Genomic DNA, 15,634 nt, shown 5'->3' with positions numbered 1-15,634 from the left:
TTTGAGCCTCCGATTTGGGGCTGATGAGGCTGACAATCTGACAAGCCGCCTCCCCCCCCCCCCCCCCCCAGCAAAGCGAAAGCCGTAAACGCGCCGATTTTGATCGACGTTCTCTTACAAGGAGACAGCGATCAAAGCGATATCAATCAAGGCGATGCGTTCACAAAATCCAGTCAGGTGGGAAGTGCACCGCCGATTTGCGGCACCGGAGATGGCAGTCTCAAGCCGGAGGCTATCATCCTGCAGGACTCCATGGTGGGGTCAATCGAGTACCTGGGTGATGGAGGGAAAGAGATGACAATACTCAACGGGCGAAAGTCGAAGCCTACTCTCGAGAAAGACGGCTTCGAGCTGCTGCAGCTCGAGGCGCCGCTTCTTTTGGGGAGCGAGATCTCAACAGATCATGGATGGTCATGATCCTGTCGAGCTCGAGGATCATGACTACGAGCGCGTGGCTGAGGTAGTAAAAAGACGTACGAACGCCCAAGAAGTGCATGTGTTTCGACATACATTTCGTCGATTCAGAGGGCGGCTTCTGATACGCGTCCCGCCCGTGTGTGGGGAGTGGCTTTGCACCCGAGTCAGGGCAGTGTAGTAGTGTGCGTGAGGCGGCCTGTAGAGGCGGCCGGCGAGCCGATGGACGTCAGGCGCGCACGGGGCGTGGTACATACATGAAGCGCGCCGCGCTCACGCGCGCCACTTGAACGGGTAGTCCGCAGTCGGCTCGCAAGACGCGAAGTCGTCCTGGAGCTGGCTCAGGAGCGCCTCGATGCCGGGCCGCGTGAACTCACCGTCAATGCCGAGCAGCGCGTCCGAATTCTTGAGCATGTCGCGCCACGCCTTGCCGAGCGTCTTGATCGCCTTCTCCAGCTCCTGTCCCGGTTCCCAGCACTCATTGTCGTTCATCCAAAAGTCGTAGTTCTTCAGCCCGTGTGTCAGCGCGAAGAGCGCGTCGAAGCGTTCGGGCAGCGTCTTCTTCTTGAGCGCCGCTTGCACCTCCTTGGGGATGCCAGCGCAGATTTGGTTTCCGTCGCTCGTGTTGAACATGGCGAAGCCGCCGGCAGATTGGCCGCAGGAGCAGAAGTCGTCGGCCTTCTCGAGCGCCTTGGCACGCGCCTCTGTGATCAGGATGTGGCGCAGCTGCAAGATCTGCTCCGCCGTGTACTCTGGCTCCTCGTCCGGCTCGCTCTCGTCGTCGGAGCCACCGCTGTCGACGCCCACAATGAGCATGGAGCCGACGCACTTGTGCTTCTCCTGCTCCGCCTCGAGGCGCTTGAAGTAGTCGTCCTTGGTATGACAGCGTGCCGGTCTTCTGCTTCTTCTGCGCGACAGCGCTCTGCGCGCCACCACTCTGCTTCTTCTCCTTGTTCTGCGTCGGCGGCATGGGAGCGCTCCTCTCTCGCGCGCTCTCGCGCCGGCTCTCGCGCCGGTGTCGCACCGAGCCGTCTTGCAGAAAAATCCGCGGGAAAGCCGTGTCCCGACTGTCGATGCGGTGAAGAGGTAGACGCCCGAGGGTGGGCGACGGCTAGCACCACACTTCTCCCCTAAAATCCCTGTGTGGTGGCGGCGTGCCGTCCTCCCATCCCTCCCTGCCTGGTCTGTTTTCTTTCTTTCTTTTTTTCGATGCGGTGACTTGGACCACTAAAAACTGGCTGGGGCCTGGTGCGCCTTCGCTTTCTTCTGTGTTCAGAGGAAGCCGTCGCCCGGGCACAGAAACCCTGGTCATCACTGTGATGATCAGCCAGGGATAGGGGTTAAGCCGTTTCCCCCGTTTAAAACTCTCAAGAAGGTGCTCTCACGGCAACACCGAAGAGAAGGCCCGCCGCCTAAACATGGGCTGCAAGGCGCGCGGGCAACCCGGCCAACCCTTCGACCACAAGAACGGCCACGGCTACGTCAAGGCGCATCGCGGTTTCTACCACGACGCGATCTTTGTCAAGCGCAACAACTTCAACCTGCTGCTCCACGAGACGTTCGGCGGCGGCTTCTCGCCCACCGCCGTTCTCAAGCTGCGCCGCCTCGCGCGCAAAGTCGCGCGCGGCAGCGTCGACCGCACGGCCTACTCGCCCAAGTACTCGCTCTCTTTTATGTCCCACCATGCAGAGCGCATCTCTCTCTCTGTTGTGCGAGGCGTGAACCGCGCCATTCGCTCTCACCTGGCAACCCTGTCTGCACGTCTCGCGCGCGCGTGAACAGGGCTCCAGGCCCCAAATGACGTGTGAGTGTTAGAGTTGTTTGGTATTGCTAAAAATCTCTCTCTCTCTCAAAAAACTCACACTGACAGGTGCGTCGCAACCTGTAGAGAGGGCTGAGGGGGGGGGGGGGGGCGAGCCATCCGCACTCGCACTCACTCGCACGTCTGGCATGCACTCTAGGGCATGTCACACCCCACCTCCGCTGAATACCCAGCGCTGCCCTGTCTCACCATATGTCCAGCCCGTGGCAGTGTCGACCAGCCCCCCTGCCCGCTGCACCGCGGGGTCGCACGCGCCGACGCACTTCCTGAGCGCCTTCGCCGCGTATGCCGCGCGCAAATCGGCGGGGGAGCGCGCGTGCGCGACAAGGCTGCGGTGCGCAAACCACAAATTGCGTCCGCGCTGGTAGAGCAGCCTGTACTGCCCGGTAGATCCCATCAGCGCGGTGACTTGCGCCTTGTACGCGTGTTCGCGCGTGCCGTAAGGCGAGTCCGCCTCAATGACGAGGATACCAAAGCGGACTCGCTCCCAATCCACCGCACGCAGGACGGCGAGCTCCGCCCCCTCTACGTCCAGGATGCCGAGGGCAAATGTGTGCACCCCCACAGCGTCGAGGATGGCCGCGAGCGGACGGCAGGCCACCGGGTGCACGTACATCGTGGTGCCTGTCCGTCAACAGCGATGGCTGATCACGGGTTGCAGGAGGAGGGAGGGAGGGGGGGGGGGGGTTGGGGACGCCAAGCTTCGTCCAGTTGACGGACGCCCAGTCGCCTCGCGCCTCCTGCAAAGCAGCTGCCAGCGGTGCGTTCTTGCGCACCATCGCCTCCGGCTGCAGCTCCGCGATGCCCCCCATAAGCTCCAGGTTTCGGCCGGTGTGCCGGCGCGCGATTCCTGGTGCCACGCCAGGGACCACGTAGTGCACCTTTTGCGCTCGCTCACAGACTGCAGAGCGGGCGAGCGGGTCCCAGAGTCAGCCCCTTCGTAGCCCGAGAGTGGACGGCAGTGTATCTGACGGCCGTGGCGTGGCGCCTGCTGCCGTGACGCCAATTGCGTCGGGGCTGCGCGCCAGACGAGCAGCCCGCCAGCGCGGGTTGGCTTCGATGAGGAGTCGGCGGTAACTGCACCCCAAAACACCAAGAGATCATCCCGAGATAAGCCGGGATCTGGCCACAGTGAGAGGAGGCGGTGCCCGGCCAACTGCTTGAGCACCAGCGACTCAGAGCTTGCATGGCCGTCGAGCCCGCCCATCTAGCCGATATTATCGACTCGTCAGCCGGGATCTAGCAGAGATCTTGCAGAGGTCTCTAGAGCCGAGATCTACGCGTGACCGCCCCGAGATCTCTGCGACCTTACGCACCTCGAGCACGGTGTCTCCAAACGGACTTTCAGCCGGAGACTGCCTCCAGAGGTAGAGCAATACCGCCTCTACGCCCTCACAGTCCGTCGATGGGTTGCGATGGCAGCGACGGATGATGCGAGCGGCATGCTGAGACACCGTCGTCCAGTTGGTGGAGCCAAAGGCAGGCACCTGTGCGCGAGGATGGTCGATGCAAAGCTCGCAGGAGATCGCGCCCGCAACGAGACTCAATCTCAGAAGGACAGCGAGCAGCGGCCCACGTGAGCACGAACGGCGCGGCGGCGATACCGATGCGACCGGTCTTGAGCGCAAAATGGTAGGAGAGCTGTCCGATGCTGGGCATCGCGCCTGCGTATGCGCGTGGACCGCCGAGCAGTGCGGCATTGGTGGTGGCGGGCGTTGGCGTTGGCGTTGGCGGTGGCGAGGGCAGACGCAAACACAGCGGAATTGAGATTCGGAAAAGAAAAGAAACCCGCCGTGGAGGGGGAGGAGGGGGAGGGATGGATGGAGGAGGGAGGAGGAGGAGGGGAGGGAGGACGGCACGCCGCCACCACACAGGGATTTAAAGGAGAGGAGTGTGGTGCTAGCCGTCGCCCACCCTAACCCGAAGGAGAGCCAGCCGGACTTATAATTCTTTTCGAAGGAGCGAGCGAGCCGGAATTTGAACCAAGTGCATTTGATCGCGAGCGTGTGAGTTTGATCGTCACTAACATCGAGCGAGGAAGATGCTAACCCGGCACTAACCCCGGGAGTATAGGGGGCCCTGTGCGATCCGACGGGTAGGGGGGCTGTGCCCGGGCGGTGTCCGGTGTGGAGTCTCTCTCTGATCCCGCCTGAGATGTTGGGTGTGAGGTTGTGGCGGCTTCGATCCCAAGGGGGGGAGCTGATCCCACTCGTAACCAACTCTCAGGGGCAGTAGGTGGGCGAGCTTCAGGCGCGCCCATCTCGATCGACAAGGCGTCGCTACGCGCGGTCTTCCGCGGGGGGAGCTTCGTCGACGGGTGCGGGAGCGCGGCGCAGTCAGTGCCGTGGCGATGCCTCCGGCTGTTTGCGGCGGGCGGCTTGCTGCTCGCTGCATGGCGAAAAACTCGTCTCGCCACACGCCAAGGGCTTATGCTCTGGCGAGACGTGAGGCGCATGCGCCCAGGAGGGGAGGGGGCATGTACGGCATGAGCTCGGCGCCCCCCTGCCGTGAACGATGGCACCGTGCATTATGGTGCATTATGACGCTCTGATAGCGTATGATAGACCCCCTTTTTTGTACCTCTCTGGCGGACGAGCACCCCTGTAACGGTAACGGTCAACACCCCGGGGGCAGAGACCCTCGTCGCGGCGCACTCGGCTTCGCCTCGTGATGGGAAGCAAACTGCACCGCGAGCTTGAGAGTCTCCACTCAATAGTCCGCACCTAGTCCTTGTTTGTGGCTGAGACTTGGGAGGTATCGAGTGGGAGTTCATGGCTAGGGATCCGTTCCCGGGAGTAAACCAGCCACGAGAGTACCTAGCCTAGGCGTGGAGGCCCGCGGCTCCTCGGAAACTCCGACCTTCGCCCGCGTGCCTTCCTGACGCGAGGACCCTGCTGGCTCCTCCGCTTGTGTGGGCCGCAGCCCTCTGGTTTCTGTTCCACCCACCACCATCCCTCGTACTCCTCCTTTGTTCTCGGGTGGGGCCTCTGGGGCGGTTGCGGGAAGCAAACTGCACCGCGAGCTTGAGAGTCTCGACCCAATAGTGCACCTAGTCCTTGTGGCTGAGACTTGGGATGTATGTATGTAGGAAGGTGAAGAACAGTCAGGCTCGACTTGGGAGGTATCGAGTAGGTAGGTAGGTGGGTAGGTAGGACGGTGAAGAACAGTCAGGCTCGGACTGGACACCAACGCGGTATGGATGGACGCGGGACAGATGATGACGACACGCCGAGCGACACACAGACACAAACAAGCTCACAGGACACACAGCCAGCTGGGCTGCCACACACCCTGAGTGGGCGTACACATCACTCAAGGCAACCTTCCCCCTGCCGCCCCCCCCACCCAGCACACACACACACGGTGCCAAGAGTCAGTCAAACAACAGCAAACAAACACAGACAAACAAGTGACAGGGACTAACGCGAGAGGCTGAAGGACTGCTCCGCCTCTAGCAATCTCGCCGGCCGGCCGCGAGGCACGGGCGAGACCGTGTGTGGGTGGGTGGGGTCTTGTGAGGCGTCTATGGACGCTCTCCTCTTGGGCTACCCGCCAGCGACTAGCCGTGCGACCGCAGCGCGCCCGCCACAAGCTGGACGGGGCGCACGTGTCAGCTAGAAGTTTTATAAGTTGCTGGACGGGGCGCACGTGTCAGCTATGTTATTGTGATGGCTCATAAAACTTCTAGTCCATCCATGACCAGAAGAGCGATCGCAGCCACCTCTTTTGAGCAGAGCTCTAGAGCCGCCATGTCGACCTTGCCACCTGCACCGATCTTGCCACCTGCACCGACTGATGCTCCCACACTGCCATCCTCGGTGCTCGCAAGTTCCTTGCGGCACATGGCCAGCGACGCCGCGCTCGCGCCGCTCACTTCGAGGCTGCGGCACGGCAAGCCGATCCACATCGGTGTGCTCGGCGCCTCAGTCGCAGCCGACGGAGGCTGCCTGGAGCAGAAGTACGCTCGCTGCATGACACCACGCTTCCAGCGAGAGGGCATGTGGGTGCACGCGCTGCGAGTCATCAATCAGTCCTGGCCGCACGCCGAGCACAAGCTCTACAACGGAGCAGTCGACGCGACTCCGGCGCAGCAGTTCCGGCAATGCATGCACGGGCTGCTGCCGCCAAGCCCTCATCTCATCTTTCTCGAGTTTGGCTCGATGGCGCGCCACCTCAACCTTGCCCAGACCGAACTGCTCGTCCGGCAGCTCCTCTCGTTGCCGTCGGCGCCCGCGTTGGTCTTCTTCACGGTCCGCGAGTTCTGCGCGACCGCGCACCTCGCGTGGAAGATGAAGCACACGCCGCACAAAGAGGAGCCCGACCTGCCCGCCGACAAGGGCCCGCACGCGAGGGCGGAGCACGCTTTTGAGTCGCTTTGCGAGCAGTACGACCTCACCTGCCTCTCCTACTACCACGCCTTTGCACCACTATATTTGCAGCGCGCGGCCAACTTCACACGGGCGGACGTCGCCGCCGACTGCCTCCACCCGACGACGGGCCGCTTCGGCGCCGCGTACGCGCGCGCCATTGTGCGGCACTGGATCGGTCGGGCGGCGGCGTCTCGTCTGGCTCCCGGTAGTCACCAGCACCAGCGGCGTGAACTCCCTCCGCCGGCGATGGAGGGGACGCGAGCACTGCTGCAGTCGGGGAAGCTGCACCCCGGCTCGGCGCGCTGCTTTGCCTTCCGGAGCGTCGAGAGCGCGTCGAGCGGGAAGGCGCGCTCGCGCGCAAGAGTGGAGCAGATGCGGTGGCGGTCGGCGCACTGCGGCACGGGCGAGTCGATGGGTCAGTGCGTCCACTCCCACCCGTCGAACCACCCGGGCGAGCGCACGTCGTGCCCGGTGTCGCGGAGCGTGGGCGCCGCCCCCGCCTCCTCTGTGCGGCATGGCTGGTTCGCCTGCGACTACGCGCTCGTCTTCAACCGCACGTCGGGCGAGTACGTGCGAGGCAAGCGCACCGATGGCGTGGTTGCCCTCCGGCCGGGCGCGACGATCGAGTTTGGGGTGGCGGTGGAGGCGTGGCGCCCGCTGCGGCGCAAGAAGCCGCTCGAGACCGGGCGAGGCGCGGCGAATCTGCCGCGCGCGTGCGCGACGCTGCACTACCTCACCTCGTATGAGAGGCAAGGTCGGGCCGCGGTGTCGTGCTTTGGCTCCTGCCGATGCGACCCGTTTGTGCTAGACGCGCACTCGCGGCCGAGCAGGGGGGGGCGGCGGGTGTCAATCACAGCCGAGCGCGGCGTCGAGCTCTCGGTGAGCAACGACTCGAGCCGGCCATCCGACGGTGCCTCCTCCACCTCCATCCAGCGCCGCTCCACCGGTGAAGCGAGCTGCTACATGCGGCTGCGCCTCCTCAACGAGACCTCCTCTGGCGGCCACCACTTCAAGCTGCAAATGCTCACTGTGACGCTCGCAGGCTGCTCCAGGGGGTAGCCCCTCTAGCACACTGAGCCACAACACACAAAGATCATGGGGCTGGCCGTGGGGCTGGGGGCGCGTGTGGTCGGCCCGATTGCTGTGCGGCAGATCCCAGGGTCGGGCCGCGGCTTCGTGGCAGCTCGCGACATCTCGCCCGGCCAAGTCCTGATATGGGAGCAGCCCTTTGTGCCATGGCCGTCGGCCGAACGCGAGCCGCTCTCGCTGCTGCAGTCCGTGCTCCGGCGCAGCGCGGTGGAGCGACGGGTCGCCCTGGCCGCGCTCTCGCGGCTGCACCCGATGGAGCTGCGCAGCGTGTCTGCCTTTGACCGGCCGCGGCTGGAGGAGGAGCACTGCGCGTGCGTCGACGCGCTGCTGCAGGAGCCGGGCGCGGCCGACCTCGGCGGCGAGGGCACGAGTGCGGGACTTCACGGCGGTCGTCGCGTGCGACGACACGCTTTCTTTTTGTAGGCGGGCTCGGCGACGAGGGCAGGCGGGCCGAGCTGCTGCGGCTTTGCCTCGTGTGCCGCTGGAACGCGTTTGCCTCGGGCCTGTTCCTGCACCAGTCCATCTTCAACCACGCGCCCTCGCGACGCGCCAACGCCGACAAGGCCGCGCTGCATGCCGGCAAGCTGGAGTAGACAGAGAGGCGGAACAGAGTGTCTGTCTAGCGACTAGACACGCGGCTTCAGGGCTGAGGTTGACAAAGGCACGGAGGGAGCGACACAGAGACATCTACGACCGTTCACGCTCACACCCCTGGAAAACGAACCCACTCTTGGAGGGTCCCTCACTGTTGTGAAGCCCCCCCCCCCACTGTGAAGGCCCCCCCACACACACACACACTCGGGGCGTAGCATATGATTGGACCCTCTCGTCTTTAGGCGCTTACGCCGCCCAAACGAGCAGTAGGAGCTCGGGCACAACTTTGTCGACTAACAGGTTGAAGAGGTAGACGCCCGAGGGTGGGCGACGGCTAGCACCACACTTCTCCCCTAAAATCCCTGTGTGGTGGCGGCGTGCCGTCCTCCCATCCCTCCCTTGGCATGTCCGTTTTCTTTCTTTCTTTTTTTCGATGCGGTGACTTGAGAGTTGTCTCCCCGTATTAAAGAAAGAAAGAAAACAGCCAACCCAAGGGAGGGAGGGGAGAACGGCACGCCGCCACCACACAGGGATTTTAAGGAGAGGGGTGTGATGCGCTAGCCGTCGCCTACCCTAGGGATTATTGATTTATTTAGCAGTACTTCGAATTCTTTTTCCTTCGCGGCAACGCCGGCAAGGCCTCTTGCGCGCCCGCCCTCGTCAAGCCGAAGACCAACCGGCGTCGGACCGCGGTGAGACCGCGCCGCCCTCCGCGCCCGCCCGCGCCCGCAGCGTGAACACATACGCGCGTCCCTCATCGCACGGAAACATACGCGCCGGCCGCGTTGCAGCCTCACATGCAGCGCAGACCGCATGCTCGCGCCCTGGGCCGCCGACGACCCGGTCGGGCGGGTTGCGCGGCCGCCGCACACCACCAGGCAGGCGCACAACCACCCGCAGCGCGCCGCAGCCCACCGCGCAGCCCTCCCAGCCAGGCCTGCGCCTCAAAGCCTCACAAACAGGGCGCACAGCAGAGTACAGCACACAGCACACACCGGCGGCGCGCGCGCAGCACACGCAGACGCACGCGCGGATCCAACACGCACACGCGCACAGCACGCGCGCGCCGCACGCCAGCGCAGCGCCACACACAGAGCAATTCCCATCAGCAGCAGCAGGCCTGCCACAATCCACACCTCACACATGCGCGCGCACACTCCCCACTGCCGGCGCACGCATTGGGCGTCGCCGAGAGGAACCAACTGGCCTGAAGCTGACTCCTCAAGGCACCAACTAGATGCCTGAGGGAGCGCTTGGCAAGCGCTCCCTCAGGCATCTTGACTCAAGTACAAGTTAGCTCCCTTCAGGCATCAAGCTGGCCCTCCAGACATCAAGCTGGCTCCCTCCAGGCACCAATCCGAACCCCTCCAGGCATCAAGCTGACCCCAGGCATGAGCTCGCTGCATCTCGCGATATCTCGCTGCACCTCGCCAAATCTCGCCTCATACCGTCTAATCTCGCCTCATCTCGCCTCATCTCGCCTCATCTCGCCTCATCTCGCCTCATCTCGCCTCATCTCGCCCCATCTCGCCTCATCTCGCCTCATCCTCCTCACCTAGGCTACTCGACCGCGGTCGCCGAGATCGACCCGAGATCGACCCGAGATCGACCCGAGATCGACCTGAGATCGACCCAACAAGGCCCCTCTGGCGGGGGAGATCGACCCAACAAAGCCCCAAAGCCCCCTCTCTGGGGGACCCCTCCCCCCCCCCCCCGAGTGTCCACCGATGGGGAGCGGGGGGGGGGGGTGCGAAAAACGAACAGGGGAGGCTGGGGAGGGGGGGGTCCACTCTGAAGACAGCCGACCGCGGAGGGGTTTTGTCCCACAGCGCACAGGGTTTTACCCTCCGCGCGAGGATCGGCGCGGCGAGGGGGTAGGTTCGAATTCGCCGCGCAACATTTCACCCCCACAGGACCCCGCCCTCCCCCCCTCATGGTCCCACCACCTAGAACCCCAATCTTAGGCTTCGCACCCCCTCCTTGCGCAGTGTCCCCCACTACCTGTGTCGCGGCCGTTATCGGGGCACGCTATCCTGTGCAGTCAGGGCAAGTGGGGGCGGGGGGCAGTCCCACCGACGTATGTATCTGTGGTGACTGTCTCCAGTCTCGGAGGGGGGCTTGAAGGTAAGAATATTTTATTTTTGTGTATTTGGAGAGAAAAATACCTTAGCTTACCTTACCTACCTTTTAGGCTTACGTCTCACGGCGCAATTTTCGATGACAATACGTCGTCCTCCCTGCAATACCGGACGCCCTTCCCGTCAGCCTCGCGGTCCGCCGCGGTCCGCAGCAGTAGCTGCGCCGCGAGATTAAGCACATGCGGCGCCCCTTGCGCGCACCGCTGGTGAAAGTACGTGAAGTGGTTACCATCCGACATGAGAGGGGCCAGCCGTTCCGCAAGGGTCGTGTAATCGTACCAAGCGACGCCGAACTCATCGAGCCACTTTGTCGACGCGGCGGCAATATGGGGGATATCCACCGGCCGACAGCCCGGAGGCGGAGGGGGCTGCGGCAGCCACCCGCCGCCGGCCGGCTGCCACAGGACGCTTAAATCGATGCCTCGTTGCCGGCCATTCGGCGCGCGAGGATAGAGACGCAGCCCATTCCGGCTCCGGTTCCGGTGGCGGCCGGCGGGCAAGTCCAATACTCGAGCCAGGACGTGCGCCGGCAGCGAAAGCCGCCACGGGCTGCACACCGCGTTCTGGTGGAGCGGGCTGCCGTTCGCCACGAGAAGCAGCTTAGTCGCACGACCATCTGCGTGTCCGCGAGAGAGGCAGCCAGGGAGGGACGCGGGGTCGATTGGCTCGCCGTTGTGGTACGTGCCCTGGTACGCGACAAAAGTGCCTCGCTTCGTCAGCGCCGAGCACGCGAGCTCGTCGTCCACCGCGCGAAGCCGTCCGTCCCAGCGGTGGTCGTCGCGCAGCCACTCGCGGACGAGGGCCATTTCGTGCGTCCGGTTGGAAAACGCGGTCGCGACCTTGCAAGCCGACGCCTCGTCGTGCGGGCAAAAGACAGTCCAGCCCGTTTTGCCGAGAGCGGCTGGCACACACGAGCCGTTATGCGCGTGCCCCAGAGCGGTTGTCACTGCGAACTCGCCGCCTTGGCTGCCGCTGCGCAAGTGGAGCTCTCTCCCGGGGCCAGCGAGCAGCTGGATGAGCGCCCAAGTCACCTCACGAAGCGTCGAGTCACCGACAAAGACGATTCCATCCCACCGCTTGGCCAGGGCCTGCGCCGGCATTTCGGGCTGCGAACTCTCCACGAACCAATCAAAGTGATTGAGCCTTGCGCGAGCCTGGACGTGATGCCTCGTGAACTCGGCACGGGACACGTTGCCCCGTCTTAACTGCGGCAGCGCGGGCAGTCTAGCGAATCGCAGGCAGCTCGCGTCCGTCATTGAAGCGCGCAGGCCAGCGTCTCAGACGCGAAGGCAAATCCGACTTCCTCGTCGATGTTCGCGTTTCTTCTTTCGCGAGGGAGTTGTTGTAAACTTCTTCTTTCTCTCGGAGCATCTGCGGCGAACCCGGGCCACGCGATCGCCTCGGTTGGAGCCGCGCCGACGCGCCGCGCGCGACCGCCAGCCAGATTTCCGGTCGGGATGAGCACGGTGCGTCGAGAAAAGAAAGAAAGAAATGGAGAGGCAACCCAAAGGTGCGTGCGTCAAAAATCTCTCGATCGAGAATGTAGACAGACACTGAAAACCGCACGAGCTGTTTTGCCTCTTTTTGAGCGCTGCTGCTGCACACCCAGCGGCAGGAGAACCCAAGAGCAAGACATTGTGAGCCCGCACTCGCGGTATGGGCTTCCGCTCGTGCATTGTTCCCGAGAGCGACGAGGGCGAGAGCTCTGGTGACGAGTGCGGCTCGGCGGCCGCGGAGGCGGCGTCCGACAGTGAGTCGGAGTCTTCCCTCCTCGAGCAGGCCATACGGGCGGCGGGTGATGTGTGCGGGCCGTCGACATCGGCCGTCGAGACGGGCAACTCTCTCGAGGCGGGCAACTCTTCCGACGAGGACGCCTCTCACTGCGAGACGCTCGGGGCCGACGACTCCTCCGATGCGTCCTACACCGACGGCGACTCCTCCAGCATCGACTCCGATGTCGGCGGCGCCTCCGACGAGGACAGCGACGCGTCTTGGTTGCCCTCCGACTAGGCGTCGGCGCTATACAGAGAGGAGAGAGGGTATCATAGTATATGCGTGCTTCTGTGTGTGTGGCGACGCGTTGTCTGTCGCTGTCTTGCTTATTACACCTCATAGACATGTGGTGCACCTGGCACTAAGGCACCTCCCCGCGAAAAAGACACATCTAAACCCGGCTGACGGCGGCCTTACAATTTTCCTAGCAAGCCTCTACTGCTTCGTTGTCCGTCGTCTGCTGCTGTACAATTCTGGCCTCTTCTCCGTCGCAAGGGCCCCGCCCCCCTCGAGGGGGGGGCGGGGCCCGCGCAGGGGCCCTCTATGTATGTAAAATTCTTTCACTGCTCTCACCCGCCCGACGACAAAACGGTACCTTCACCTCGCCGAGCTGTCTCCCTGCTCCGCATGCCTCCCGCTCGCGCTGCTCTCGGCGACATCTCCAACGGCGACGCCGCCGACGCCGCCTCCAGCAACGCCGGTGCCAACGTGCGCGTCACACGGTCCGCCGCGGCGCGCCAACGGCTCCAGCAGCAGCAGCAGCAGCAGCAGCAGCAGCAGCAGCAGCAGCAGGCGGGCCGCCGCGGCCCGCAGCGGGCTGGCGCAGTCGTTCCGCCGGCCCCAGCGCTTCAGCCAGCGCCGCAAGCCCCGCACGCTCAGCCTCCTCCTCTCCCGTCTCACCAGCAGCCTCGGCAGTTGGCGTCGCACCTGCCGCCGGTGCAGCCGCCGCCGCCGCCCCAGCAGCCGGCGAAGCGCGCGCCGCCCGCGACGCGCTCGCTGCAGAAGCAGCCTCCGTCCACGAGACGGCGCCCTTCCGCTGCCGAGGACGAGTCCGTCGCCATGGCGGTGGAGGCCGTCGCGGCGCCCGTTCCGATGGACGAGGACGACGCCTCTGTCGGCGACCCGCAGCGGTGTTCGCAGTACGCTCGGAGCATCTACGCGTACCTGAAGGAGCGGGAGGCGAAGTACCTCCTCCCCGCCGACTACATGCAGTCGCAGCGCGACATCAACTCCAACATGCGCAGCATCCTCGTCGATTGGCTCGTCGAGGCGAGGGAGGCTCACCGACAATACACTCTCCCGCCACCGCCACCTCCGCCGCCCTCCTCTCAGCCCCCGCCGCAGCCCTCCTCCTACACCCCCAGCCCGGAGCCCCACAGCCTGCCCTCCACTGCCACCCAGCCCCGCCATCCGCCGCCCCATCGCCCCATCTCTCCTCTCACCTCGCCCTTCCTCTCCCCTCTCCGGCCACACACGCAAAAGCAGACACCCTCACCTCCCCCCCCCCCCCCCTCCCCCTCACCCGCCGCCCTCGCCCTCGCCTAGGTTGCCGAGGAGTACAAGGTCGTGCCCGAGACTCTCCACCTCTGCGTCAGCTACATCGACCGCTTCCTCTCCCGCGTGCCCGTCGCGCGCTCAAAGCTTCAGCTCGTCGGCGCCTCATGCTTGCTCCTCCTCATCAAACATCATCGTCGCCGTCGTCGTCATCGTCACCATCATCGTCATAGGCGTCTCGTGCATGCTCATCGCCGCAAAGTTCGAGGAAATCCATCCGCCGGGGGTGGATCAGTTTGTGCACCTCTCCGCCAGATCTCCGCCAGATCTCCCCACATCTCCCCATATCTCCGCGCCAGGTGGATGAGTTCGTGTACATCTCCGACTCCACCTACACGCGCGCCGAGATCCTCGCCATGGCCTCCACCGCCCTCACCCGCCCCCGACACCTCCCCGACACCTCCACGACACTTCCACGACACTTCCTAGGAGTCCACCGTCCTCAACCGCCTCCAGTTCGACCTCTCCGCCGCCACGCCAAAGGCCTTCTTGCAGCGGTGCGTGCGCGCGGCGCGGCCGGCGAGACAGGTCTTCTCTGCCCCCGGAGTTCTCTTCTCTCTGCCCCTCTCTCTAGGTACGTGCGAGCGGCGCAGGCGGCGTGCGGCGTCGACGAGACGGCGGCCTCGCTCTGCTCGTACCTGTGCGAGCTCACGCTGCCGGAGTACGCCCTCCTCGCCTTCCGCCCGTCCGAGGCCCGCCGCACACACACGCACACATGCACACACATGCACACATGCACACGCACGCGCACACGCACACACACACGCACACACGCACACACACACACACGCGCGCGCGCACACGCGCACACACACACACGCACGCACTGGGCCTTGCCTTTCGGTGCCGTGCGGCTCTTCTCTTCAGACGTGCAGTCGCGAGGGACTAGCCCGGCCCTTGCCCCCCCACCTCGTGTGTGTGGAGAAGCCCACCGTTGCCTCACCCTAGGTCGCCGCGGCGGCTGTCCGGCTCGCGCTGCACACGCTCCGCCTCCCTCCTTGGTGAGAGGAGCCGAGATGCCGAGAGGAGGATCACACCCTTGGCGAGATGAGCCGAGATGAGCATTGCACACCCTCCGCCTCCAGCCTTGGTGAGAGTGCTGCGGCACAGCCGGCAGCGCGCCCCCCCGATCATGTTTACTTGCTGTGTGATTCAGGCACGCCTCCCTCGAGCACGAGACGGGGTACACCGCCGACGCGCTCGCCCCGTGCGCCGCGCCAGCTGCCGCGTGTCCCGCCCCCTCTCAAGGGGCGCGTGGTGAGCCGAGGCTGCGCGAGGTTAGGTGCGTCGCCGAGCTGCTCCGCGTCCACCGCGCCGCCGCTTCGAACAAGCTGCAGGCCGAGACAGACAGACAGAGACCGAGAGGCACAGACACGGGCACAGGCAGCGGCAGCGACAGCGACAGGCAGCAACGACAACGGGGAGAGAGGGAGGGGGGGAGGGAGGGGGGGGAGATGAGGGGGGCGGGGAGGGAGAGAGGGAGGGAGAGAGGGGTGGGTGGGGGGGGAGATCTCTCACGGTTGCCGTCTCACGCCGCAGGCGGTGCGTGAAAAGTACTCCGCGCCGAGGCGCCTTTCTGCCTAGACACTTCCTAGACACTCCCTAGACACTCCCTAGACACTCCCTAGACACTCCCTAGACACTCCCTAGACACTCCCTAGACACTCCCTGACCTCGGCTGCTCCCCCACAGGCACCGATCCGTCTCGCTGCTGCGGCCGGCGGAGAGCCCACCCTGACCCCAGGCCCCCAGACGGCGAGATCGCGGCGAGATCGCGGCGAGATCGCGGCGACGCGTGGCGCGCGGGCTTGCGCCGGCGAGGCCTCGGCCGAATTCGGTGTCGCGTCTCGAAGGGGGGGGGGGGGGGGTCCCCAACTCAG

At 64.7% G+C, this 15,634-nt stretch overlaps 4 protein-coding genes across 4 annotated transcripts; 3 read left to right on the top strand and 1 right to left on the bottom strand.

The window, feature by feature from the left end:
- Positions 1–454: 454 nt before the first annotated feature.
- Positions 455–1,269, bottom strand: EMIHUDRAFT_352297 (hypothetical protein). The gene has a single exon (XM_005786692.1). It carries the CDS (start codon positions 1,228–1,230, stop codon positions 688–690), a length of 543 nt encoding a protein of 180 aa, XP_005786749.1. The 5' UTR covers positions 1,231–1,269; the 3' UTR covers positions 455–687.
- A 4,809-nt stretch (positions 1,270–6,078) lies between these two features.
- On the top strand, positions 6,079–8,737 carry EMIHUDRAFT_462563 (hypothetical protein; the record flags this gene model as incomplete). Its single annotated transcript, XM_005786691.1, has 3 exons — positions 6,079–7,635; positions 7,675–8,065; positions 8,119–8,737. 3 exons carry the CDS (start codon positions 6,079–6,081, stop codon positions 8,286–8,288), a joined length of 2,118 nt encoding a protein of 705 aa, XP_005786748.1. The 3' UTR covers positions 8,289–8,737.
- A 3,346-nt stretch (positions 8,738–12,083) lies between these two features.
- Positions 12,084–12,437, top strand: EMIHUDRAFT_202049 (hypothetical protein; the record flags this gene model as incomplete). The annotated part of the gene is made up of 1 exon (XM_005786690.1): positions 12,084–12,437. The coding sequence occupies one exon, from the start codon at positions 12,084–12,086 to the stop codon at positions 12,435–12,437; it is 354 nt and encodes a 117-aa protein (XP_005786747.1).
- An 867-nt stretch (positions 12,438–13,304) lies between these two features.
- EMIHUDRAFT_55395 (hypothetical protein) lies at positions 13,305–14,443 on the top strand (the record flags this gene model as incomplete). Its single annotated transcript, XM_005786689.1, has 4 exons — positions 13,305–13,463; positions 13,746–13,890; positions 14,010–14,192; positions 14,340–14,443. Coding segments are annotated over 4 exons (591 nt in total), but the record flags the coding sequence as incomplete, so codon positions are not given.
- Positions 14,444–15,634: the final 1,191 nt, after the last annotated feature.

This window comes from Emiliania huxleyi (genome assembly GCF_000372725.1).
Source record: "Emiliania huxleyi CCMP1516 chromosome Unknown EMIHUscaffold_15, whole genome shotgun sequence".
Lineage (NCBI taxonomy): Eukaryota > Haptophyta > Isochrysidales > Noelaerhabdaceae > Emiliania > Emiliania huxleyi.
Note: the sequence above shows the minus strand (reverse complement) of the source record. Positions and strands in the feature narration are given on the sequence as shown.